Genomic DNA, 26782 nt, shown 5'->3' with positions numbered 1-26782 from the left:
TTCATGATCTTAAATATCGGTGTAAGCTCAAGCAAGGGTTGTAGAGGAGGATTAAACAATGGGTAAGCGCTTTATATAATAACATGTAATATTAGCCTTTCCACTCGTATTCCATATATTCTACAGGTGAATATTATTAAAACAGTATATTAATCATGTTGGAGTTGGAAGTGAAGTTGGGGGGACTGGGGTAGAGGGATTGTTTGGGGAGCGGTCACCCCAAAACGCAGACTGCAGACTGTGCAGACCATGGGTAAAATATGGCGTTACCCTCACTATTATTGAGAGCTAACCGTAAACAGGCTAACCTGAATGTCATTATACAAAAATTTGGTTTTATCAACGGAGTTGATAATGTAAATTGGCCACGGTACAGAGATTCTAAAAGCTGACGTTTAGAGCGTTAGCCCTTCGTCAGAGCGAATCGAGGAATTATGGGTTACGTGTAGTTTTTATTGTAGAGTAGGAGCTACGCTATTGGTGGTAACATGGCAACGTGAAAAATAGGAATATATTAGTTAAGTGAAAAGCAATCGTTAATACCGTGAGGATTAAGGGTGCCCGATTTGGAAGACGAATTTTTGTTCTAGATTCTTGCGGTTTTCCGTCGTACCTAGATATAGGGAAAGGCCGCAGATAGCCATGTGTTTTTAGGAGTGGTTAGGGAGATTAAAATGACGAGCGACTGGCTTAGATGCATCTTTGTCATTTCTCTCAACATCGCGAAGGTGTTCGCGGAATCGGTCAACTAGTCGTCTACCTGTCTCGCCAATGTATAATAATTTATTGCATAACGTACAGGTTAATTGCATGCCAGTAAATGACATTTGCGGAGGTACATGTGAAACGATCGGTGATCTTAACAGATCACTTAGGTCCCGATATCTTGCTAGTGTTAACAATGAAAAGACAAGTTTTGCATCGTGAGCATGCACATTTGAAAGTGCTGGGTTGCTCGTCAGTTTTGAGTGCTCTTCTAACTAAAAAGTTGCCTATGTTTTTGTCGTGTTTGAATGAAATAAGTGGAGGTTGCGAAAAGATTCTACCAGTCTCGGGATCATTTTGGAGTAATTTAAAATGATTAAGAATGATGCTTTTGACTGCGTGATTATGAGGATGGAAAGTGAGGGTGAATGGAATTCTGTCATTCTTATCTTTTTGTGACGTTTACATTATCAACTCCGTTGATAAAACCAAATTTTTGTATACTACTTCCCCACCGACACAGCACCACAGTTTCTTTAGAAACTACCACCTTCATTCATTTGAATGCCATTTAGGCCTAATCAGGCTAACTGAATGTTATTTAGGCCTAATTCAGGCTAACCGAATTTTTATTTTACAGACGGTCTGCGCAGTCTGCAGTCTGCGTTTTTCAGTCTCCCTTTGGGAAGGAGGACATGTTGATTTACACTGAATCTCACAAAATATGTCCAGCAATATCCATTTTTTGTTACTTTAATATTTGCAATTCCCTGGCTTTCAATGAAAGTGCATGAGTTGATTGTTGTTTTTTGTGTTGACTCTTATGTTTAAAGGTTTTGGGGTCTGAAATTTCTTCTCCTTGTGGCATTGTGGGTCGCTGCGTTTTTCATACCACGTGGGACATTTGGAGAAGGTAGTCTGAGATAATTGTGTGTATAGTAGTGTTCAAGGAGTCATTTTAAAAGCTCTCTCTTTCTAAAATATATTAAGTGAGCAGGTTTTTATTCCAGACCTGTAATAATTAATGAAACTGCAGTTAAAATGGAAAATTTACATAGCCATATTGCAAAAATTATTGTATTAAAATAATTATTAAAGTACAAACATTATTAAAGAGGTGCAGTAATTTTGTGTAAGCATTGTACACCGTGCTCCAAATTCTCACTTTTGCCTTCCTTTACTATGATAAATTGATAAAAAATAATGATTATTATACAAGACCTACAGTGGATGATTTTCTTGATTCATCTCATCAGTTTGTTTTTCCTATTTTGTGCCTGTCCAACCTACTTACAGTACATGTAAATACTAGCTAACTATCACCTCACTGGCTGAAAATGAATCAGTTTTTAATAAATGTACTGTACCTGGCAAGTTTAAAAAAAAACTGTACGTGGGAACATTTGGGCGCGAACGTCCTTAAATCTCACTCCCAGGAGTCAATCTGGTTAATTGTTTCATTTGCATAAATCTGTATTAGAGTTTTATATTTTTTCAGGTGGATCATAATGGAGACAGACTGAGACAGGGACCTGATCCTCCTGTCTCTTAATAATTATAATTATCTATAATGATAATAATAATAATAATAATAATAACAATAAAAATAATAATAATAATAATAATTATTATTATTATTATTATAGGCCATTTTCGAAATATCAGATAAATTATTCAGATTGATAGTGAGGCAGTGAGGACAAAAACAATAGAAACATGTTGGAATAAACGTGAAAAATACTTCCACTTTCCTTTGTCTTTGTCCTCTAAACCTCTCTTTCAAGCTGAATTTTAATATATTGAAAAAGGCCTATTATAATATTATTATAATTACATATACAGGCCTTCTGATAGGGTGCGATTAAAAAATGCAAATTATGCGATTTTTTCAGGGCAGATTGTGCGATTAGAAAGGCCAATTATGCGATAAATAATGTAAATTATGCGATTTTTTTCTCAGCAATTTTAAGCTTGTTTTATACGGTTTCAGGTTAAGAAAAACACTTTTTTGCTGCCCTAAAGACATTTTGAACACAAAGGAACAGTAATTATGTATCTCGATCGACATTAGTTGGGATAAATAAAAGTTGAAAAGTTGAAAGGACACAGCTAACATGCCAAATGAATGATCAAGGTGCTCGTCAACCACGAACTTCCGAAGATGATCAATCACAATAGGGCCATACCCCCATTTATACGATAGAAAATAAGCCGCGGCTTTCTCTGGCCGCGGCTTACAGAAGACTCGAATGTTCACCCCGTATAAATGGTACAAAATCTACGTTCACGTCTTTTTCAAGCCGCGGCTTATATTGACCTGGGAATATATATTCGTATAAATAGTTCCTTTTGCATATTTTGTACACCGTGGCCAGAGTAAGCCGCGGCTTATTTTCTCTCGTATAAAAGGCCCTAATATTGCACGACAAGAAAAACATCAGTCCATCGTCCACGTGGAGCGTACCTGTGAGGTACTTTCTTGCTCGATTGTGAGCTGTCAGATCGGGCGGAATGTGGGAACTTCCTTCTTAGTCGAAGAAAAAGCGAGCGTTTTCACAACAAACTTATCCATGAGTAAGTTTTTATCAGTTTTCAACGAAAGAAACTACATTTTGCCGAAAAACTTACAACTTCGCTTATTTTTCACAGATCAGAAGTCATTTCAGTGGTGTGTATATAAGGACGTGTTTGTGTTGCACCAATAGAAGGAGACTCGTACCAGGTCCCCGATATGAAAAATAAAACCTTGAACTTCGAATGTTTACGAAATCGAAGGTGACAAAGGTTTTTTAGCCTTTTTCCAAGATAAATCATCTTAAAAATGGCGTATTATGCAGGAATTTCTTAGAAACGTCTTGATTTATGTTTCATTTTATGAATTTTGTGCGTCCTTTAGTGAATTATGCGATTTTTCGTGAATTGTGCGATCGGATGCGATTTGAGGTCGATTGTGCGAAATCGCACCATCGCGTAATATCAGAAGGCCTGCATATAATAAGAGTCTTTCAGTGTGATTTGTAACTGCATATTTTTTTTGTAGTGTGGATGTACATTGGCTTCATTGGTGCTTTTGTATTCATTCTCATCCAGCTGATTCTGCTGATAGATTTTGCTCACACATGGAATGAGATTTGGTAATAAAATTCAATAATTGCCTTCTGAAATAAATTCCAAGAAATTGCAAATACACTTTAGACTACAAAGGATATTAAATGAGATTTTTGGGTGCAGTGAACTTTTAAGACTAAAAAATCAGATGCAAGTTGCAGAGAGCTTTGCAGAAAGCAGAGTTGAGTCATTATTAATTTCCCCCAATGCTTCTGAAATAACATTGCATCAATTTTTTTTAGCAATTTGTAGCAATTTGTAGTGAAACATTTGTCTTGCAACTTGTGTTACAATGATTTGCAGCACCAGCCAATGAAAATGTTCCTGTAATACCATGTGATCATGAACAAGACAAGTTGCAAGAAACAAACACCCATGAAGCAAATTTTGTTGCCATGTAACAACTTTTGTCGCTATAAAAATAATTGAGATAAGTTGCAAGCTGAGTATGTAACAGAGTCTTGAGAGGGGTAATCATTGCAGTTTGGAGAGCAATTTTAAAGCTGCAGTCTTCCTTGCAAGAAAACCATTTCGGGCCACAAGATTGTAACCTCATTTGAAGAGAATGAATATCATGGTAATAGCGAAGTGTTGTGAAAGTCTAGCATATTTTGAACAGTGGGTTTTGACAATTAACTCTTTGAGTTCAAATGGTCAATGGCATTTGTGAAAAGAGGATTTGAGAAGTGGCAGTGGAAGCCTGGTAAAACTCAAGACTTGAATGTTCTACTTGAACCCATGATATGACTTTCATTCAAAATTATTTAATACATGTACAAGTTACTCTTAATCCAATTTTCATTTAGAGCCCTTACAATCTGCAGTTCAGAATTATGACTTTCATTTATTAATCCCCATTGATCACTGATTTATTATAAATTTTGTCTGGACAAAAATCATCAATTGAAACAAAACATCTCTTGAGCCCTACAATGTACTCAGACTGTCTGATACCTATTACAATATATATGTACAGCGTATGTATGTGTACATTATCGAAAACAAGTTGAAAAGTTAATTTTTTTTCTGTTTTCTTGTAGGGTATCAAATGCAGAGGATGGTAATAAGTGCTGGTATATAGGTATATACATTCTTATACAATCATGTTGTCAAAGAGGTTTTTGGCTGCCAATTTTTGTGGTTTACAAACCACAGCTCGCAGGTCGTTTTTTTGCCAGTATTTACAATGTAAAAACAACCTTTAATGGGGACATAGTTTTTCAGTGAGTGCTTAACCCATTGACTCCCAGGGGTTCCCCATGGACTAGTAAAATCGTCTGGCATTAGACAGAGTAAAATACTAAGTCTGGCCAGTGTCGGCCGTTTTGGATGTCAATGGGTTAAACTTTCACTAATTTCAAGCTCACACCGTTTAACACCATCCTGCCAGAGGTCATGCAAAGGGAGGGGCTGCCCCCCCCCCCCCCCTCCACTTTGGCCAACAGTGTTGTTTTCTCCTAACCCCCCTCCCCTCACGTTTCCGTAATCAGTACCAAAACCTACTTTGCAGCCCTTGCCTGCTCCTGAAGAGTTGTTTATAAGACCCACATGAGTGTATAAATATCATTGTTATTTTTGGGCTATTGTTTGAGGGTTGTAAAATTACTCTTTTAGACTAACTTGAGTAATTTGAAAGAATTTAAGGAAATGACCTCAGACTGTATTCTGTTAAGTTGCTCACAAATAATAATTATTGTATAATACGATTGTAAAAAATTCATATAAAAATAATAAGTGTGCAATTCAATTTTTTTTGTTATTCAGTCTGTAGTAAAATTTATTGCTATAATTGCTAGGAGGGAGTACATGACAATTGTATATACTATGCAATGTACTGAAATCAAAATCAAATTTAAACATAAAAGCTGTATTCAGGGGTATATACTCACGGTCCAGGTCTCTGCATAATTGTTTTTTAGTATTATAAAAAAGGAGAGCCCATTTAGACCTTTAAAGTTTAATATGACAAAATTAAGCTAAATGCAATTACATTGTAATTTCAACTTCATCGCTGAGTGAAAGGAAAATGCAATTAAGTCATTTTGACTTCCATGCAGACACTTCATTAATCAAGCTTCATGCAATTACCAAAATTTTGAAAATTTTAAGTAAAGTCACCACCATTATTAAACTAGTAATTATTATTTAATAGTATAAAAGAAATTTAGAATGAAGTGTCCAAGGTTCCACATGTCTTATGAATTAACGAAAGTGAGAGAATTAAGTGATCCTCGCAGTTAGTTGTCCAGGTGCATGCGATTTTAAGAGACAGCAAGATTGTTATTGTCTCTTTATAAATATTATAGTGAATTTTTCAGGTGTCTACAAATTGAGGCAATTTTCTTAAAGGCCGGGCACTGTCATGGTAAATTCGCTGTTTTTTGGTCAAAATCTAAATTAGTACATTAGCTCACACGTACATGTACATCACTCCCGACAATCCACTGGCAAGATTATAAAATAGGTCTATGGCAGAAAGAGCTATTCATATTAATTTTTGGCAACTTTCTCAAGACACCGTCTCCAAACTTGAAAAAATTAATTAGCCATGCAGTCATTTCAAGTTTTAATCCATTTCTCTCCATCTTTGGCTGCAAACAAGAAAGGCTAAGCTTCAGAGCAATTTAATGGATATCGGCAACAAAACTATAGAGCATTATTTTTTGGTCTTCATGAATGCAAAGACTTCTTTTACTGTTTTGAAGTTTGACTATTAAAAATAGCGTGACACTGCCCCTTTAAATTGTCCAGCTATATATTAAGAATAATTGTTGTGAGGACCATCACTTCACTCAGTTTTGTCTATAACCTGCACTTCAAGTATATACATTTATTTCAGTATGAATTAACTTAAGATACCTTTTTTTTTCAGGTCTGTCTTTCTTTATGTTTGTGTTTTATGCTTTAGCGCTGACTGGGTTTATCTTGTCCTATGTCTTTTTCACTGAGGTCAGTAAAAATAAACAATTAACTTTTACAAATAATTTCTTCCCTAATAATAAATTCATAAAAAGATATGTATTCTGAGACCTGATGTGCTCACTATAAAACCATCCAATTTTAGTTTATACATAATCATGTAAAGGATATTTGCAAAATCACAAGAAAAAATGTTAAGCCCCCTATTATAAAGTACAGTGTATATCAGAGTTGAATGCAGAATGCACCATATTATGCTTGTCTTGTACTGTACTTTGACACTTAAGTTATTTCCAGACAGGTAAAATTGAAATCAGCTGGGTTATAAAACGGGCTGGCTAGCTAGCTATTATAGAAAGTTTGTTAAAGAAATAAGTTGACCTGCCGGATATAGGGGTTGTTGTCAAATTTCAAATTTTTGACAATATTGTTAGGATGAAAGATTTAATGGTGGAAAAATTCTTGCATACTGTCTAGATAGTGAAAAAAATTTACCGTTAGCTTGTTTCTGTTTTGTCTTAATTAAGGACGAAACATGTTTTCAATTGATTATTATAATTTTTCTGTTTCTGTTTTTCAGTCAAGTGGTTGCCATGAGAACAAGTTCTTCATCAGCTTCAATTTTATCATGTGTTTCATCATTTCAATCATTTCAATTCTTCCGAGAATTCAAGAAGGTGATCCTTTTTTTTTATTTTTGGGTAATTGAAAAAAAATAATAAAATAAAAATATAATAATAATAATAATAATAATAATAATAATAATAATAATAATAATAATAATAATAATAATAATAATAATAATAATAATAATCTGATCACAAGCACGGCAACAACACAGCTCAACAAGGTCAAACTGAAAGCATAATAAATGCGCCTCTGCCTGCTACTCTACTGTCCATGTATGACCTTGGAGCACAGCTTAAGCCAGCTGGAATCAGCTGTATGCTGGTTTTTGCCAAGGGAGGAAACCTGGAGAACCCAATGAAAAACCCTCAGAGCACAGTAATATTATTATAGAGAACCAATACAAACTCAACTTGGCATCAGGTCCGAGAATCGAACCTGGGTCACATTGGTGGGAGGTGAGTGCTCCACTGCGCCAGTCAAACTGTCTCAGATTTACAGTACCTTGGTCATTCCCACATTTCAATGCAGCTGTATGGTTTTTTCTCATAATTGTATATTGAACATGAAATTGTGTTATTAACTGAAGCCAGAACTTTCCAGACAAAAAGGAACAAATTAAAAGGGGGTGTGTCATGGCATTTTGTGTTGTTTTACCATTTACTCACCCCTTCTCGCTATACAACTTAACGTTAATTCAGACATATGATTACTTTTAAACAACACAATTAAACCAAAGCTTTGTGGTGAAAAAAATGTCTGTAGCATACATAATTTAAAAAGTTACCTAAAAGAAAGAGATCAACTTTGAAAAATTGTTAGGCTGAAACCCATGTAATGATCACAATCCATTATTTTTAATGTTTGATTTTGCCCATCCCTAGCTGCCTCCTTTTGTATTTGCTGGTTTTTTTTTTTGAAGTAGTACTGTTACTTTAAATTTATGTTTCACTTGATTTTGGTGCCAGTTTTGGCTAAATCTCGTGACACAGCAAATGCAGACTTTTCTTCGGTTTATAAACCCAAGGGGACCCCCATTGACAAGTACATTTAAAATTGTCTGGCATTTATGCACACAGTAAAATCTACAAGTGTCACTATTGGGAGTGAAAGGCCGACTGGGTTTATTGTGTTAATTAAAAGTTATGGAACTCCTTATTCCATGCTGTGGAAAAGAATTCAACTGGATTACGTGGAAGTAATATAATGACATACAAGGAAATATTTTGCACCTGTATATGGTACAGCCTCTGATATTTCACCCCATACTCTTTAATAGCACATTAATAATTAATGGGGACATAGTTTTTCAGTGAGTGATTAAACTTGCAAGATTTTGCAAAGTGAGTGTACAATGTACGAACGCCAACTGAAATTTCATTGTTAGATTAGCGAATTTTCATCAGGACTGTGTTCGAACTTTCGTGCGGCTCAGCGAAGTTTCAAAGAAATTTCGGCTGAGAAATCACACTTCTTTAATACCCCGATGAAATTTTGCAAAATTTCAAGAGAACATTATAACCGAATTTCATCGAAATTCGTTTGCATTCTTTTTGCACAGAACTGTACATGTACATGCAGTGTGTGTGTGTCACTTGATATGCTTAATTTATTTGTTTCTCCTTAAATAGTGCAACCCAGGTCAGGTCTTCTGCAGTCATCTATCATCTCCCTGTATGCAAGCTACCTCACCTTGTCAGCATTGGCAAATAAACCACAGAATGAAGGTGAAAAACAGTACCAAAGAGAGTTATTGTAATTGCATGCAGTCAACCAAATTATTAGAGTCTAAAAACCTTCCACAAAAATCAGCGTGAAATCTGCACACTTATCTTAGAAACTGTCTCTTTAATACAGACACCTGAAAATTCAGATGGCTCCAATGGGATACATACATTTATTCAAATACTGTACACTTCAGTAAGTATTTCGAAAGTCAGTATATACACACACAATCCTGGAAATCACTTTCAAGGCTGTTTATTTAATAGAGTCAGCGATGAAAAAAACATTAGTATAAAAATAACTATGTCCCTTAGTCATCTCGAGCAGTCACAGTGGCTTCTTTGATAACATAGAATTAGTTACAAACAAATAATAAATAAGACGTATTGTTGTGAGGCAGGGCCTATGGCTTATGGTTCTTATCCTGGAAGACTTGAAAGGAAGCACTTTCTCCTCAGATGTTTAAAGATTGATCATAAGTGCTGGACTGGCTGAGGTTTGAACCCACAACCTCCCATACCAAAGTTCAGTGCACTCTCTACTAAGCCATCTGGTCAGCATGAAAAATTGGCATCATGTACATTAATCTTCTTTTTTTTTTTTTTTCAGCTTGTGGTTCATCTTTAGGGACAATTGAAAATTCAGAGACCCTTGCTTTGGTTGTTGGACTTGCAATAATGTTTATTCTTGTTATTTATTCAAGGTTGGTTGTAATAATTTTATTTTTTTTTCTTTCTAAGGAGCATGACATGACATTTGTGAACCAAAAACAGAAACAGTAATTATAATTCTATGTTTTCAAGCGAAACATCCTTGATGTTTTGGTAGGTACAAAACACAGGTCTCAGCAGCCACAGGTCTTTGTTTTACCAAATTGGATACAGAACCAAACCTACAACATGTAAGCATTCATTAAAGCTAACCTTAGGCCTAAAAACTCTCGTTTAGGTCAAATTAGGCCTATAGGTAATAATAATAATAATGATACCGGGTGATAATAATAATAATAATAATAATAATAATAATAAAAGACAGGCAAAATTTAACGATAAAAACTGACATTTCTGTGTCTTCATGATGCCATTGTCAAGGAGAAATAAAATACAATCGCTTTGCAATTCGCACGAAAGTATTAATTTATATAATTATCTTCAAACACTGTATGCTAATTTCTTGTTACACCTTCCTGCAAACTTTGTAATTTTTATTTCTCCTTGACAATGAAGACGAAGACACCGAAACATTGGTTTTTATCGTTAATTTTTGCCTGTCTTTGCATTACCAAATCTTTATTGATGATAATAATAATAATAATAATAATATTTATCGGGTAAAAATAATAATGATGATGATGATGATGTAAGAGTAGGGGAAAAAGAAAGGGAAAAAGTGGAAAAAAACCAGGACTTGAACAGAGAGATCGGAAGATTGTGGAAACTCAAAATGGTAGAAGGCGATCGTACCTGTAGTGATAGGAGCCCTTGGAAGTGTCACCAAAGGATTTGATAGGTGGATTGAAAAGCTAGGGATACCATTCAATGTTGGAGTAATGCAAAAAACTGCCTGTTGGGAACTGCAAGGATATTGAGGAAAGTGTTGGAATGTAAAGAAGAGATAATTCTGTTAGCCTTTGGTCATTTGTTATGACTCGCCTAACAGAAGAAAATTAAAACGGCAATGACAACAGCCAGAACATGGTGTTAAAACTTTATAATAAGTATAATTATTATTATACAGGATAAGCACTGGTATCAAAGGGGGTCCTGTTATTAAAATACTTTAAATTATAAGTAAAAATTTTTCTAAAAAAAACCGATACCTGTGATCTGAGACCTGTGTTTTGTACCTCCTGCTGATTTTCCAAGAAAAAAGAAGCTGTATCTGTGTGGGTGGCCCGAACTATACCTGCTCTAATTTTATGCAAAGTTTTTTGTGTTGCTTCTGTTGAAAAACATGGTCGCTGAGAATTTTGAGCATCACGACCAAACTATACAGCACTCAGAAAACTTGGCTTGCACTTTGTATACACGGTCACCATAGCTCTTTTACAGTACGACGCACCTTACCGACTGGCCATCTAACAAAGTTTTTTACAAATTATCTGCCACTCAGGGTATGCAAATTTCATTGACAGTCACGCCTACTTGCAAAGTTTGTACGGTTGTAAGTTGAACACTGTTGCAGGGGTTGATGAGTTGACATATTTACATGTAGTTGTCAATTGTGAAAGTTTGTTGGGTGGCCACGCAGGAAAAAGGCACATTGCACTGTAATATGTCATACTAAATCATTCAGCAAAGGCTGGAGCCCTATTTATTCAATGCCAAAAGTGACTCAGTGGGCTCAGGTTAATGTCAGCCACAGAATAATAATAATTATTATAATAATTTTTATTAATAAGGGTTGTGAGAGGGGGCCTTCATTTTGTAGATTACATCAAGTCTACAATCATATAATTATCAGAAGACTTGAAAGTTTAACCATTTATGAATGAAGAAAGTGATTCCAAACATACATGTAAGGCAGCACTTTCCGCTGAATCATTACTTAATACATGCATGTAGTCTAGTAACAACATAAAGACCCTGAGTGTTGACCCCACCCAAGTTACAAGCACATGATCTTGACTCCATGTTGAAAGTGTGATGCTTTTAATTAGTACTGAGCAAAATAGTCAGCATCTAAGGGTCAGTATGTTTGATTAACATTAAATCCATGGTTTGATCATAAATTTTAGCCAGTCACCCGGCCATCCTGAGTATGTGGTTTGACACGGCAATGGTCCTTCCACAGTCATACCTTATGATTGTTTCTTGTAAAGGGTTGTCTAAACTGGTTAAGTACTCTGTGAAAAAAAAAGACTGGCACTTGAAAAAAACTATTAAACCATCAATGGTGTTTTTAAAACCTGCATGACCTGAGACTTTGCGCGTCTCTTCGTTTGCATTCTTGACTGAGCCACCAGCCCATTTGCGCTGAAGTTTCCAGAAAACCAAGGACTTCTTTTTTTTTTGTTAATCAATGACAGTGCTGAGTTTTTTTGCATACCATCTGTATGTCGTTTTTTTTTTTTTGAAGATGAAGCACTGACTTTCCATATTAAATTTCAGTATACGGACTGTGGGAAGTGCTGACAAATTGTCACCAGCTGGAGGGACAGGCATGTCCGCAAAAGGTATCTTTTTGCAATTTTTATGATGGTGTTTGATATTGTTGTTTAATTAAGCACACAACTTTGTGCCAAGGCAGGATACTATAATAATGATAAGTTATTTATTATAATTATAGGGAATTCAATGGCATTCAATGGGATGGTAATAATATTAATGATTATCATACTTATCTATTAGTAAACTGTTGTTTGTAATAAGAATTAACACTATGCAACTTCATTAATTACAATGATTGCTTTATAAATTGTAAGTCCACATAAATACATGTACAGCACTTAAATTGGGGATCAAGATTACAAAAAATCGGCGTAAGAGCTAGGCTAGCAGATGAGATCAAAATAATCAAATTAATGCCGATTTTTACTGAAAAGAAAACCAGTGAGTGTACCCACAGAGGAACCTCTGGAGAACAAACTACACGTACATGTACAGTAACGGCCCACTCCGGTGAGTCATACCCACCCCTAGCTATCCTCTGCCAACGGTCAGTGCTCTTCAGCAACATCAGGCTTGACACCGAGCTCCAGCTATAGAGTTTTGAAAGAACGTTAACGTAATGGAAAGCCTTTGCCATAATTGGACTAATCAGGCTGACCTTGTTAAAAGATCTTGTTGGAAAGATACTCATGAGTTGACTTCTTCAATGTTAACATTACTGCAGCAAAGTAATCTTATTTACAGTATGGTAGACTGGTCAATTTTGGCAGTTCTTTATAGCCAATGTTGCTGAATGTCATGATGCTACCATAGCTGTCTCTATTAAATTTAAAACTGTATTGGTATTGAGGTATATCTTGTTGAGCTATCCCCTTTGCCGTTCAAAGTCTTTACCTATTAAAAATGTAAGTTGTGAAAACTACTACATGTAGAACAAAACCTTTTTTCACAGAAACAATAACATAATATTATTTAACTTCTTAACAATATAGATCTTTTAAAGGTTTTGTTCCCTTAAATTGACAGATGATGATGAGGAAAAAGGTCAGCAGGTGATAAGCGATGAAGAAGATGGTGTGGCATACAGTTACTCCTACTTTCATTTCATTTTCTTCCTGGCGTCACTGTATATCATGATGATGCTGACAAATTGGTACAGGTATGTCCTACATCTATGTTTGGGTGTGATAAAAAAAAGCGAGGGTAACATCAAAATTCCAATTAGTTGTCATTTTAGTCAAACTAGGGGCACTTTCCTCTTGTCAAAACTGGCCGGCCAGAACCGTCAGTTTCCAAGGAAAATGCAGCAGTTTGAAGGAACATATTATTATTATCATCTTCGAAGTGTGTTAATTTGAAAGTGTTGTAGAGTTAGTCCTTCCAAATGCCCGGTCTGGCTGGTCATGCAGTTCTGTCAAGTGGAAAGTGTCCTAAAGCTATACTGGCCAGAAAGGGGACAAAATAAGGGAAGGGAGATGGGGTCAGGGGGGGTCTATGCATGCTAGATGAAAGCACAGAAGTGCTTTAAATTAATTACTCACATGATGTAACTGAAACGTCTTTGTTTGCATCCAAGAATCAATTAGTTACTTTAACCCTTTGACGTCCAAACCGGCCGAAACCGGCCAGACTTTCCTTAACTTTACAATCTTACTCGTCAATGGGGAACCCCTGGGAGTCAATGGGTTAATCACTCACTCACTCACTCACTCACTCACTCACTCACTGGACATCCCCATTTTTAAAAGTCTACGTTTGTGGTTTGAATCCATATCATTCTATCAGTCATATGTGTGATCCTGGTAATTCTACATTAGAGCTCTTGATTTTCCTGTCTGACAAATGTTGTATAACATGGGATGTTAACCCATTGACTCCCGGGGTTCCCTATTGACGAGTAAAATCGTCTGGCGTTAGACAGAGTAAATTACTAAGTCTGGCCAGTTTGGATGTCAAAGGGTTAATTAAATTAATGGGGACATAGTTTTTCAGTTAGTGAGTGATTAAATTAATGGGGACATACCGGTAGTTTTTCAGTGAGTGAGTGATTTCCCCATTGACCAGTAAAATCGTCTGGCGTTAGACAGAGTAAAATATAAAGTCTGGCTGGTTTAGACGTCAAATGGTTAACAGAGACAGTGAGTGATTAAACACAAGCTGACCTCCCTTTTACAACTGTTACATCATGTATAAAAACCAGACGCACATGACCTTGAAGCGTGTTACTTGCAACTCTTTTCCTTGCAACAAAGCTGGGGATTTTAGGATACCAATTTTTATGCCCAAATATGGACAAAAATAGGATTGAAGCTGAAATTAATTTTTTTAAAACTCAAAAAAATGGCTTCAAGGCCATACATGAGCTTCTGGTAAAACTAAATAAAACATCCTGCAAAGCTTTCTGGAAAACTATCAAACTAAATAATTATAATTTTGACCAAAAAGCCTTGCTGTCATTCCCAGGAATACTTTTAAGTACATGTATGATGCTAACAACTTTAACACAAATCATATGTTTTGCATATAAATTTATGTAGTACTACGTTATTCCAACGTAACTTGCTATTTTGATAGTCATTTAATACAGTTCAAAATGAAATCCAAGTTCAATCAACAATGGAATGGACGTTGTCTGCTCATGAGGCAGTTGTCCTTTCACCTGTAGCCAAGTTGAACTAGCTAATGAAAGTATGCGACAGCATGTCTGCCTATCCACTTAAAATACATAAATGTTGAAATGAAAGATCAGTAATTCCAATTTTATTAAAGTTTTTTTTCAAAAGGTAATGCCATTGATACTTTGTGCATGTCTCATATTATAATGGCATTCAGGAGTTTATAGTTAATTTTTTCCAGATCAAAAATGCATTGCAATGGCCCGATTTGGGTTGCTTATGGCTGCTGTAATAAAAAAGAAGACTTGAGCCAACAACCAATTTAAAGCTAATTCTTTTAAAATAATTACAGAAACTTTTAAACCCCTTCCCCAGTTTTCCTTTTAATTAGTAATCACTGAGAAATTCTTTCTATTAGTGAATATATTATTTTGTTGAATTCTTTCCTTTTTATAGTCCTCAAGGTTCCAAGCTTGAAAATTTTCAGCGGACTGGGGGTTCTGTCTGGGTAAAAATGGTGTCATGTTGGCTGGGATTTGCACTTTACCTATGGACTCTGTTGGTTCCCTTATGTTGTCCAAACAGAGACTTTAGTGCCTCACTTGCTGGCCGATAAGAAACACTCACTTCATTATGCACTTGCTAAATAAAGCAATGTTATTTGTAATTAAGTAGACTGGGAGAAATTTCTGTAATTGTAATAGGGATTTGGGATGGCCATTTACACATCAACTAGATGCATTATAAAGCCTACGAAGCAGTACTTAATTTAGCCAGGCCATGTCCAGTTACCTGTACTTAATTTTAGTGGAGCTCTGTGGAGTACCATTGGTAAAGAAATATGGTAACCCATCTGCGCGAGAAAATTGGTTTTGGTCATGGTACAGTCCCCTCCATGTATGCCGATGTGACCAGTATCACGCAAGCATATCATGGCCTCAAGTTTAGAGCTCATTGAGGTCAGCTGTGGGTTTTTTTGTTTTGTTTTGTTATGTTTTTTTGAAGTTGACTGCTGACCACGTACTGGGTTTCGATTAACTTATAAAAATAAATTTATATTAAACCCAGGAGCTCCACTAGTAGGCTAGGCTAAATCTATAATATTTCACAAACAGCTTCAATTTATTTGGACCCATTCAGAAATTAATTTGTGCTATTAGAACCACTTGTTTACATGTATATCTGTCTGTAGAAGTAGTAGAAGATCTCCTATGCCTTTTTGGAAGAATGTCTGTTGTTAGCAGGACTATATTCACGTGTGGAATTGTACCATTGGTTCTCACTGTATTGTTGACTATTATAGGTCAAGTTATGGTGCATATGGTTAGGATTTGTTTCCGGTTGTCCCGGATTCAACTCTACCACGCTTTGTAAATAGCCAACTGGTTGCCTCCTGCCAGTTGGGGGTTCTTAATAATGTTTCTGTTAACTTTGAATTGTTTCTTTTACATTGTTAAAAGTGGGGTGCCTGTAAACTAGCTTGATAGCTAAGTGCACTTCCACTATAAACAAAGCATTGACATTATTTGACATTTACATATTGGAAGTTTGGAGAAGTTATACAAACTCTCTAGAGCATTAAACCCAACCTCAAAATTGACCTAAGTGCCCAAATCCAAAATTCTCAGCACCTGTTTCATCTTGATCAGACTTGTGAGGGCCTCCTTGTTTGGTTGTTCCCTTGTGTAAGAATTTGCTTCTGTTCCCTTGTTCCCAAAATTATTACTTCCAAACTTTTTCTAAGCTTTTTGATCCCAAAGCGGTTTGAGTTCCTTTGTTGCCTAAGATATTTTGTCTTTGTTCTTTGTTAAATTATCCAATATTGTTCCCTTGTTCCCGGCCCAAACCCCTTGGAGGTCCTCACTTGTTAATTTTTATTTACATGTATTAGCAGTGCTCGAAATTAAAAAGAATTCCAGGTTGTCCCTGTTTCAAAAGCCAGCAACCAAACCCTTAATTTGGTTGCCCTGATAAATGCTTTGGGAAACCCCCTATGTTTAATGCAGGCCGTGTTGAGATAAAATCGCATGGCATTGGGGCTGGAGTATCCTATACCGTAATTCTAAGTATGCGCCTGTGGTTTTTTTCTTTTTTTTTTTTTGTGGAAGTCTGGGTGTAAGTTTTAGCACTTTCAAATGGAGTTTTCGATCTCCATCGCCAGCTGCATGTGGATTTTCCTATCTTATATTTTTTCTAATTACCACAGAAATTCAAAACATGGGGAATTGCTCAACAGAGGCAAATTAATTATTGTTAACTTCACACTCAATGGTCAGACATTGACAACAGAAACCTGTCGAGTGAGTCGGATGCTGCTTTTGTAATACATTCTCCATTTTTGGCTGGGTTGTCCATTGTTTTTTCTTTGGGCAAGCAACCTTTTCATTTTACCAAAAACTAGTTGTCCGGTAAACTTTCTGGTCGTCTGGGATGACCAGACGACAGCTAATTTTGAGCACTGTATTAATTAGCATAGAGTGGTTTTCAATTGAGTGTCGAAAGTAATTAGCGAATTACTTTGGTTTTGCATTACTTCACTCAGTGATTGGTTCAAAGTGCTCGCGCCACTTTTTCAACCAATCAGAAGTGAAACCAAAACCAATTGTGGCTTGCGCGTGCACATTTTCCCGTGCTTTGTGTCTGCTACGTGTAATTACTTCGAGTTTTGATTGGTTTACTGGATTGTCTCCGTCCTTTTTGATTGGCCAAAGTAATTACTTTGTTTTTGGTTTTACGACACTCATTTGAAAACCGCTCTAACACTGAGACCTTTCACTCAATTATTTAAGTGCCCTGTAATAGAAACCAATCAAGAGGTTTTGAATGCAGTTTTATTGCCATAAATTAGGTGTTACACTGCAAATAGGGCGCAGCTATTGATACTTATTCGTACTACACTGTAGTTTAGTGTTTTTGGAGTGAAAAACAATACTGTTTAAATTTAGGAAAACAGTACATAATTAAAAATATCACTTGCTGTAAGTTAATACCTGTATAGTTTGGACTCTCATATTTATTGTAGTGTGCAGGGTAAGTAGGTTGCTTTCCCAATTTAACTATTATGCATAACTTTGTTTTCGTAACTCTAAAGGGATTTAAACATGTGGAAAATGTTCAGTCTCTGAACTACTATGTGACACAAGGTTGTAGACTATTTTATGAAAGTAAATAGAGCTGCACTTTGGTGCTAACATATAAAGTGCCATTAAACATATTCTGCATTGTCCACAACTGTGATTTTCGTTTTTGTGTGAGACAAACTAACATGATCACACCACAGGGCTCAAAACCAGGAAGCCTACAGGTGGCTACCCCGGTAATTGATTTTAGGCCTGATTGTGTGGGCTCTTCAAAGACCGGCTTCAAAATTAATTGGACAACAGTTGTACAATCTATCCCAAAGCCCCTGGACTTTAATTTAAACACTGGCAGTCTTGTTTTCCCCCAGCTTTTGTAACTATACACTTGACAGGTATGAAGGCACATTACAGAAGTATTAACAGATAAGTAAGAAAAGGAAGGTGTCATGACCCAAAGGATAGGAAGGGCCCCTCTGCTCTGCAGGTGGTCACACTAACTTGACCCATTCAAGGGTGCATCTGGGAAATACATGTCAATATACAGTACAGCCGACAATGCCAATTAAGAATGTGGGTCGTCTATACCTGGCATGGGTTTGAACTTTCAATAAAGTTTGAAGTTGGTTGCTGGTTCGAGTAGAGTAACCCACTGTTGTCGTTGACAAAGTGAATTTCAATCTTAGGCTTTAAAAAAATCTGCCCTTAAGTTACATATTGCAACCACAGAAATAGGTGGAGAGAGCAAGGGGAGACTTGCAGGTACACCTTATTCCAAAATGGCCGAATTTTTAGTATTCTTTTGTTTGCTTGAAAACTTAGGTACCCTAATTGTTGCTTCATTCAAGGTTAAAAATAATTAACATTCTTTTGAATTTTACATTAATTTTGATGACAAGGCAACAATGTCTAATTTGCAAGCAAGCAGACAAAATTAATACTAAAATGCAGGCCAATTTGGAATAAGTTGATGGGACTTACCAAAAAAATAATGTCTTGACAACTATAATAATTATTGTATTGGTTGCTACATGTATATACATGTAGGAACAACAATATCTAGTTGCGAAGCCAACAATAAAAGTAATTCAAAAAGTCAATATAATAGTATTGTGATTTAAAGAGATTTGTGTCTTGAGCAGCACTTGAACATTATAGTAAAAAGAGTTCCAGAACATTGGCACTACTTTGGAGAGTGTACATTGTAGTTATAACTGGTGGTTTTGGAAACCTCCAAGGTGAAGTGAAATATTGGAGTTAATTTGGCACTAAAGGGGAAAAAATTGACATGCAGCGTATAAGGAAATCAAAATTTATTTTGCAAACAGCAACCAGGAAGCACTTCAATCTCCTTACAAATTACAGTTATTTATTTGCTACTGTAACTCAAACAAAAATATCAGTACTGTGGAAATGTACAATGATTTATTAGTTTAATATCACAGTGTAATCCAGTGCTCTTTATAGACAAGTAAACTGAAATTAATTTGCCCAACTAAAAGAAATACCATTTAATGAATACAATAATTATCAAGAAAAAATGAAGGAACGGCTCCACCTAAACCAAGGCACCTTCCCCAATCTCATCGATTGGCGATGAGTTTAATGAATACAATATCAAGAAAAAATGAAGGAAAGATCACTTTCATAATTATGAAACAAAGACATTTTAGACACAGATTCACCTTACACACCTACTCCCATAAACCACATGCTGAGAGAAGTTTGCAGTGTTACAATCTCAAAAATTACAAAGAATGTGAAGCATCCCTTCACAGAGGGATGAATTAAGAGCATGACAGCGTTTAATTTTGATGAGACTAACACAAGATAGAAAGGCCGTAAAAGATAATTTCCCAATTGCATCAAACAAATTTTCTAGTTTCAGGGGACAAGTTGAAAATGCTCCCAGGTGGATTTCCCCATTCCAACGATTATCAACCAACTAACCAAACACTTTGCTTGAAAGGTGATCATAATAAATGAAAATGATACACAAAACTTACTACTTTCTAAAAATTTGTTTCTCTCAATATGCCTTTACACGAGGGCTCTTACATCCAATTTTTTGTTTATTTAAAGGAAAAATTTTCACATAATCCAAGCAAACAAGTTTGCTGCCAAGTTAGTACCCTCCAGGGCACCAAATTATTTTATTATTTTTCTAAATTTCCAAGAACATAAAATTATTTTTATCGCAATCACATTGGCTTATCGTGGGCCAACAAGAAGGTTCTTGGATTTACCAGACAGAGCTTAAACGAACATCTTGCTATTATAGTACCATCATTTTTTGGACAGGGAGAACGTGAACCCACTATAACCTTGAATCTTTTTTCATAAACTCTCCCGTAGGGCGCGTTCGATTGACCGTACTCTGGAATAGGAATACATGGAATACAAGTTAGAAATCCTTTGCTTTTACGGAGATTCACGTTAAAATTGTTAAACACTCGCTAAAATGCTATTTTAAACATATCTGTATTATTCTTGTTGCTTCAAAATGCCAAACATACAGTTTTAAATCATCACTCTACGTATTCTCATTCCGGAATAGGGTCAATCGAACGCACCCTTAGAGACACAGAGCAAAAGCCATATTAGGGAAAGGCATATAACAAGAAAGAAAAGGAAAACCTTTGTACCAGCAGTCTGGTTTTAGTTTTCTACACATCTGCTAAGCGAATACGCTTTTTCCAATGTTTCTGATGTTTTTGTTATCCAACAGAAATCATTGGAGATCAAAAACACAATCCATGTTATTGTGTGACCTATTTTCCTTCCTGCCTGGTTTAATTCTGAATTGTCAAGGCACTTAGGTTTCTTTCTTGTCTGACTCTGTCGCTGCTCTTATGGCAGCTTCAGTCGCAGCATCCTTGGCTGCAAAAGCAAACAAATGACACTGAATCAGCAACAGCATCCTTGTACCACAAGAAAAAGTTAATAAGGCCAGTTGGAACATGTGAATTCTTCCACAACAATTGCTGGAAAAGAAGACTATGCAATATGTCAACACATTTGTCATTTTAATTGCAATGTGAAGGAATGCTAATTATTATAGTCTATTATATCCAGCTAAAAAAGTGATTCCCTTGGAAACAGTTCTAATAAAGGAAAAGAGTTCAACCAAAATTGTGCTAAGATAGAAAGATGCTAGTTTGCTTATTAACAGAATGAAACCTTTTTGAAGAAAACTATCACTATTTCACTCATTCGCACACAGCAACATGGATACACTTACAGTACTGTGCAAAAGTAATGCAAGTGATTTCCGACGAAATTCCTGGCTTTTAGAGGAAATTTCATTTGGAACAATATTTTGCTGATTTTTCGCCGCAATTTCTCGAATGCGCTGCGAATTTTCGAGCGATAGTTTGCTCTTCCCAAAAATGCGCTGCGAATTTTTGAGCGATAGTTCATTCTTCCCGAAAATTCTTTATGAATTTGTAAGTAAACAGTCACTCTGTTTATGCCTTGGGACTTCATTAGGAGAGTTCAAGTGACTACGTGAATATTCTTTCTGTAGAGGCAGCATTATAGCTGCCGAGTTTTGCTTCATGAACTGGATCAGCGATTGGAATTAGATAAGGATTTGGCTTTGTGAAGTGCGAGGATCTTCCTGTTCTGATCGATGCTTCAAGATCACGGAATGCTTCAAAAAAAAGAGCATTTCACAAGAGCTTTTGTTAACCAATTCGACAATCAGTGTTGAAGGATTTATCGGTGACTACTTGCGCAAGGGATTTACATGTAACTGCAAAAAGCTGGACTGTTTTGGCTTTGTTCCTGGAACAAACTAAGGTCACCCTCGTGGCATATGGAATAATTACAACTTGTAAGGTAAGTTGCTTACGTTCTCAAAAATTTAGATCCCTATAAGATTTAAGAAACGTTGTGTTAGCTGTGATCTTTATCCTTCAAATCAATGATAAGTAAATACAGCAAGCTCTGTCACGCAGTCACAATTAGTTATCAGAAAATATTTGGTGTTTACATGACCGCTCCATTGAAACCATTACATGTGATATGAACTTCGCTCGACATGTTGTTGAATTCCGGCTCTGTTCAAAACGGAATTTCAAGTATTTGCGGGCAAAGTGTTTTGCTTGAGTGTTCTGTCTTTGTTCCCAAAACGAACTCAGAGCTCGATCGTGTGTACATGTAGCATGCAAGTTGCTCTAAAGCTGAATTCACGCGTGCAAAATTAGCGAATTTTACATGCACAAGATGAAAGAAACCTTGTGTTTGTAGTGTTATAATGACCTTCTAATCAGTGAGCGATAAATGCAACTAAATACAGCAAGCTTCGGCACGCAGTTCATACAACAGTTATCAAAATATATTTCATGTAAATTACATGACAATCGATTGGATGAATTACACCCTGTGCTTAGCGAAATTTCGCGTACTTAATGGCAAAAGAACGTTATTGATCGTGAATTTTCGGTGAGGTGTTGAAAACCCAACGAAATTTCCCCTATTGTTTAAGTGAATTATCGCTCGAAACACATCGAATCTTCCCTTGATTTTTCGATGAAAATTCGCAAAGACAAAGAACGAAATTCATGCATTTCACTTGCATTACTTTCGCACAGTACTATAACAGGATTGGCCACAAACTATGCAAAACATTTGAAATTTTCCACAAATTTAGCATTCCTTTTGCATTAATCTCTGCTCTATTCAGGTACAAATGGAACAATTACTTCTGACAGAGAAAAAGAGTTATATTCCTGGATCCACATCAGAAACCTGCAATTTGACCCATCCACACCTCTGGATCAACACAAGGTTGTACCACAAAAATAGCATTTTGTTTAAATTGAAAAACAAATTCTAGCAGAATCATTTTTAGTCACGAAAAATTAGGTCAAGGGCACTTTAAATTTATTTTGATACCCTGAATGAACAGCTTTAAGAAAAAGCTTACCCTACCGCACCTGGTGAGGAAAGAGCTGAGCAAATGCAAGCCAGTGAGCCATTTCCTCATATGTACAGAGAAATTTTGGTGAAAAATTCGCTTTGTGAGGTCATGAGAATAAAATCAAACATATTGGGTATTTTTGGCCTTGTGTGGCAAATTCCTCACTGTGTGCAGCCATCATGAGAATCGAGCTGAGCTTGGTCAATCAAGCATCCAATAAAAGTACATGGCATTCTCACACAACTTCAGTGGTTCAAGACAGCATTGGAGGAAGAAACTCTGAGGCCACTGAAGTGAGGTGAGCCACATTTAGCATACTGATTATTTTAATTTAGTTCACCTATGCAACAACATGTTCTGCAAGGCTTAATCAACATAAGCAGTAAACTATGTGGTTTCTTTAGGGTCTCCTCGCAACATTTGTAAAATATTGACGATTGCAATAAAATTTGCCTGTTTTTGTTTAAAATGTATGGTTTTTTCTCATTGTGTATAAAGGGTGAGTGTTTTTTGGTAAATACCTTGTCAATTGATTGCAAATCAATTTGCCTGAATTTTTAATTTAGTGGCCAGTAATACAGTTAATTTAATTAATCTGGCCGGAAACAAGAGGGTTTTTTGCAACCGCCACGCATGCCTCGTACTGTCGTTCGTTCGCTGGAGACTCTGCTCACAGGGTGCAATAAGAGTTGACTGCTTTAAAAACCTTATTCGTGTGATTATTTGACGGCAGACAACTTTTAAATTAATGCCCCCAAGACAATAAAAACTACACAAAGAGTTGACACAGAAAAATTAGGCAGTCATCACGATATCGACTTTACGCCGTCATTAGCACACTTTAAATTTATGTTTACTTCCCCACTGGAAAAAAATGGTCGAACATATAAGCTCGTTTTATAGCTAAAAATGCAAATTAACGACGTAATTTGAACATTCCATCCTGACAGTGTACAACCTCAATGTGTGCAAACGCAAGTTAATTTGTTTTTTTAACACCTGCTCTAAGATGATGTTAAATAATTCAAACTTGGAACACCCCAAAATACGCTACTAACATCTCTACTGGAAAACATATTTCAGATATTTCTGTTGCAACCCCACGGCTTTTGTTCAGCAGAAATGTATATACTTAACATCGATGAAATAAAAATACGAAAACAGGGAGAACCTTTGAGTGAAGTTTTTCGACATCGTGGAAAAGCCGAATTTAAACATACTTATGGTGTTTTTTTTTGCCAATGACTGTTAGACCTACCTTCTTTGGCTACTTGATCCATTTTTTCGCCAACTTTATCCAATGCTTCGTCAATATTTTTCCGGTGCTTCAACACGAATGGCTTGATAACTTTGTGATAAAGAGTATTCGCTCCGTTCCAAGACACAGGGGCCATACACCAAGCGAGGAATATCAACTGCAAAGAACATGGTTAATTAGTTCTGCAATTAACTACGAGAATGTGCGTTTCTCACAAAAACGTAAATTTTGCAAAGAGCAAGCTGCAAATATTTTTGCTCCTCTGGCCTGGCGTATAATTTTGTTCATCCAGAAGTTTCGTTCGGTTCCGAAGTCCATTTCTATTCGAAATTTACCGGAAAGAACAAGTTCGAAAAATGCGCCAAAGTTCGGTAAACGAGTGCATGCTGATAAGCTATCTAACCTACTAACACGTACATTGCTCCTTAAATGCAGATTTGGAGCGATTGCAGAATAGTACCTTCACAAGGAAATACAGGGGAAACCAAGAAAGCAGAATATCGGAGAAAAACTCTACAATGTTGAAGACTCCAAACACCACCCAATAAATTAGCCATTGTGTATCGTCTTCTTTGGACTCGCTTTCCACGGCTTTCACACTGAAAAAATAATCACAGCATGAAAAACATGTTTTAGTGTTAGGATAACTCGTTATTTAAACAATGAAGAAAACTAGAGAGGAATTAAACAGGGACGAAGTTTTTGGAAGCTTGCAGCAGCGAGGCAGATGGTGTTAACAAATTCAATACACGACTGAAATGTGAAGCCAAACAAAATTATACAGTGAACTACGCGGTTTAATTAAAAAGCTACTTACGATTGGTAAGCAGGATAGGCAAAACCAAGCGCTGTAACTATAAGATCAGCTCCATAGCCAAAAATAAGATAGAGAGCGAAAATCCCTAACAAACCTAACGAGGCAAAAAAAAGGCTTTAACCCAGTGAAAAAAACGCCGTTTATAGACCACATAACCTACGTCATTACCGAGAAAAATATAGATTCTCTTTACTCCAGTTTTCTTCTCCACCTTCTCTAAGACATCAGTGAAAAAGTTCTTTTCCTGCAACCAGTTATCGAGCTTTTCTCTTCCCGTATTTAACGTGTCCGAAGTAGCCATTTTTCAAAGTTCACTGCTACAAATTCCAAGGTGGGCTTGGGAGCCAGCTTGTTGTCCCTGGGGTATTGTCACATGACCACCTACTTATTAAGCCAATCAGCATCGCATTAAAAGTATAAATATACATTTTGTCACGCTATTTTTTGGACACCTATTTCATGCAACTTTCATTTTCCTGGCAAGCGTGTTCTTGGAATAAATGCAACATTCGCATTCGCTCCAATAAGCTTCAAAATCTGTTGAAAGAAAATTGGATCGTACAATTTACAATCGCAAAAACAACTTGCAGAAATATTGACATTTCTTCTTGGACTTTCTCCTTCCTAGCAACTGGTCATGCAAATTATCAATTACAATCGTTTATCCGCATAATTTACAGACTCTTATCAACAATATAACCAAACTGAACCAGCGTTTTTATTTCAATTTTTCAAAGCAGTATCGATGCGAGTAAAATGTTAAAGCGTAAAAACTCTCTCATAAAACCATGCATGTTGCATACATTAGGACGCGTGGATTAGAAAATGAAGTGAAAGAGGCTGAAGAAAGATCAGTCATTATGGCTAGAAATCATGTGCGAGCCAGCTAAATTAATTTTTAAGGAGACTGCTGGACAAGAACTGCATTACATTGGAAAGCGAAATTTTCCTTTGGCAGTCCAAACGCGCACATGTTGATATAATATCAATATTAATTGAAATTCTAATGTTAACGTTAGATTTACAATCAAACTCAAGGGTGATTTACCAGCCGGAATGGGATTATTCACTGACCATTCCTTCGCTTTATCCAATGCGCCTTTCATGTCTCCATTCACCATACATTCCAAAGTATTCGATGTATCTTTATTCTTAGACTTCGTTGCACTGTCCATGGTGCTCTCCATTTCCTTTTCTTCCGCAATAGGAAAACCGCGGGCTCTAGATGAGAACCTTAAACTTTATTGAACAGCTTCCTATCACATGACTAGCATGACTGTTCACATCATTTTTTTTAACGAACCTCTCAAGCCCGTCCCAGGCGTCTTTCGCTTCCTCGTCCTAAAGACGTGGGGGTGAACCCCCGGGGAGTTTGAGCTGTTGGGGTGATGGACGGACAGTTGCAACATGTTCTCGAAAGTGGAATTAGGATAATCATAAAGAACTACCCAGCGTTGAATATATGCTAATCATAATTACCTGACATATACAATAGTCTAAGTCCAAGAAACTAAATATTTTGAGCAAGAGCCGATTCAACGTAGATTTGATTTCCAAGGACCTCTCAGAACAGAGTGAAAAAAAAGGAAAAGATCTCACATGTTCCAGACAAGATTTGAACTCGGAGCTTTAGCTTATAGGAAACTCTTCTATACACTAGACCGCAACGAACAAGTCGCAATATATTTTTTTGAATACTAGGCGCTTTTCCCTGAGGGCGCTTTTCCCTGGCTTTGGGTGGGGCGCAAAGCCAGGGAAAAGCTAAATATTTTAAGCAAGGGCCGATACAACGTAGATTTGATTTTAGTGGTGTACTATATTTGCTAACAGAGTCTCGATCCGTAAGGCCAGGGAAGCTTTTTTAATTTCAAAAGGCAGGACAATTGATCCCAAAGGT

At 36.4% G+C, this 26782-nt stretch overlaps 2 protein-coding genes across 3 annotated transcripts in view; one reads left to right on the top strand and one right to left on the bottom strand.

The window, feature by feature from the left end:
- The window catches only part of LOC137992820 (probable serine incorporator), a 21207-nt gene extending 3173 nt beyond the window's left edge, over positions 1-18034 (top strand). Inside the window, exons 3-13 of the mRNA XM_068838352.1 lie at positions 1-62; positions 1539-1618; positions 3746-3839; positions 4854-4894; positions 6686-6762; positions 7313-7409; positions 8991-9086; positions 9694-9787; positions 12195-12259; positions 13221-13353; positions 15266-18034. The exon at positions 1-62 is cut by the window's left edge and continues 117 nt beyond it. Of these exons, the coding sequence (XP_068694453.1) occupies positions 1-62; positions 1539-1618; positions 3746-3839; positions 4854-4894; positions 6686-6762; positions 7313-7409; positions 8991-9086; positions 9694-9787; positions 12195-12259; positions 13221-13353; positions 15266-15425 (999 nt within the window). The 3' untranslated portion in view covers positions 15426-18034. The remainder of the gene's footprint in view (positions 63-1538; positions 1619-3745; positions 3840-4853; positions 4895-6685; positions 6763-7312; positions 7410-8990; positions 9087-9693; positions 9788-12194; positions 12260-13220; positions 13354-15265) is intronic.
- A 1150-nt stretch (positions 18035-19184) lies between these two features.
- Positions 19185-26149, bottom strand: LOC137992821 (receptor expression-enhancing protein 5-like). Of its 2 annotated transcripts, none has more exons than XM_068838354.1 (5): positions 25934-26149; positions 24886-24979; positions 24529-24667; positions 24069-24225; positions 19185-20766 (listed from the first exon to the last, which is right to left on the bottom strand). In XM_068838354.1, exons 1-5 carry the CDS (start codon positions 26070-26072, stop codon positions 20702-20704), a joined length of 594 nt encoding a protein of 197 aa, XP_068694455.1. In that variant the 5' UTR covers positions 26073-26149; the 3' UTR covers positions 19185-20701. The 2 variants fall into 2 exon arrangements, with proteins under 2 accessions (XP_068694455.1, XP_068694456.1); XM_068838355.1 differs by lacking the exon at positions 25934-26149 and adding an exon at positions 25054-25222.
- Between the last annotated feature and the right edge of the window lie 633 nt (positions 26150-26782).

The sequence above is a fragment of the Montipora foliosa genome, chromosome 2 (genome assembly GCF_036669935.1).
Source record: "Montipora foliosa isolate CH-2021 chromosome 2, ASM3666993v2, whole genome shotgun sequence".
Taxonomy (NCBI): Eukaryota; Metazoa; Cnidaria; class Anthozoa; order Scleractinia; family Acroporidae; genus Montipora; species Montipora foliosa.
The sequence above is the reverse complement of the archived record's forward strand: the minus strand, read 5'-3'. Positions and strand labels throughout refer to the sequence as shown.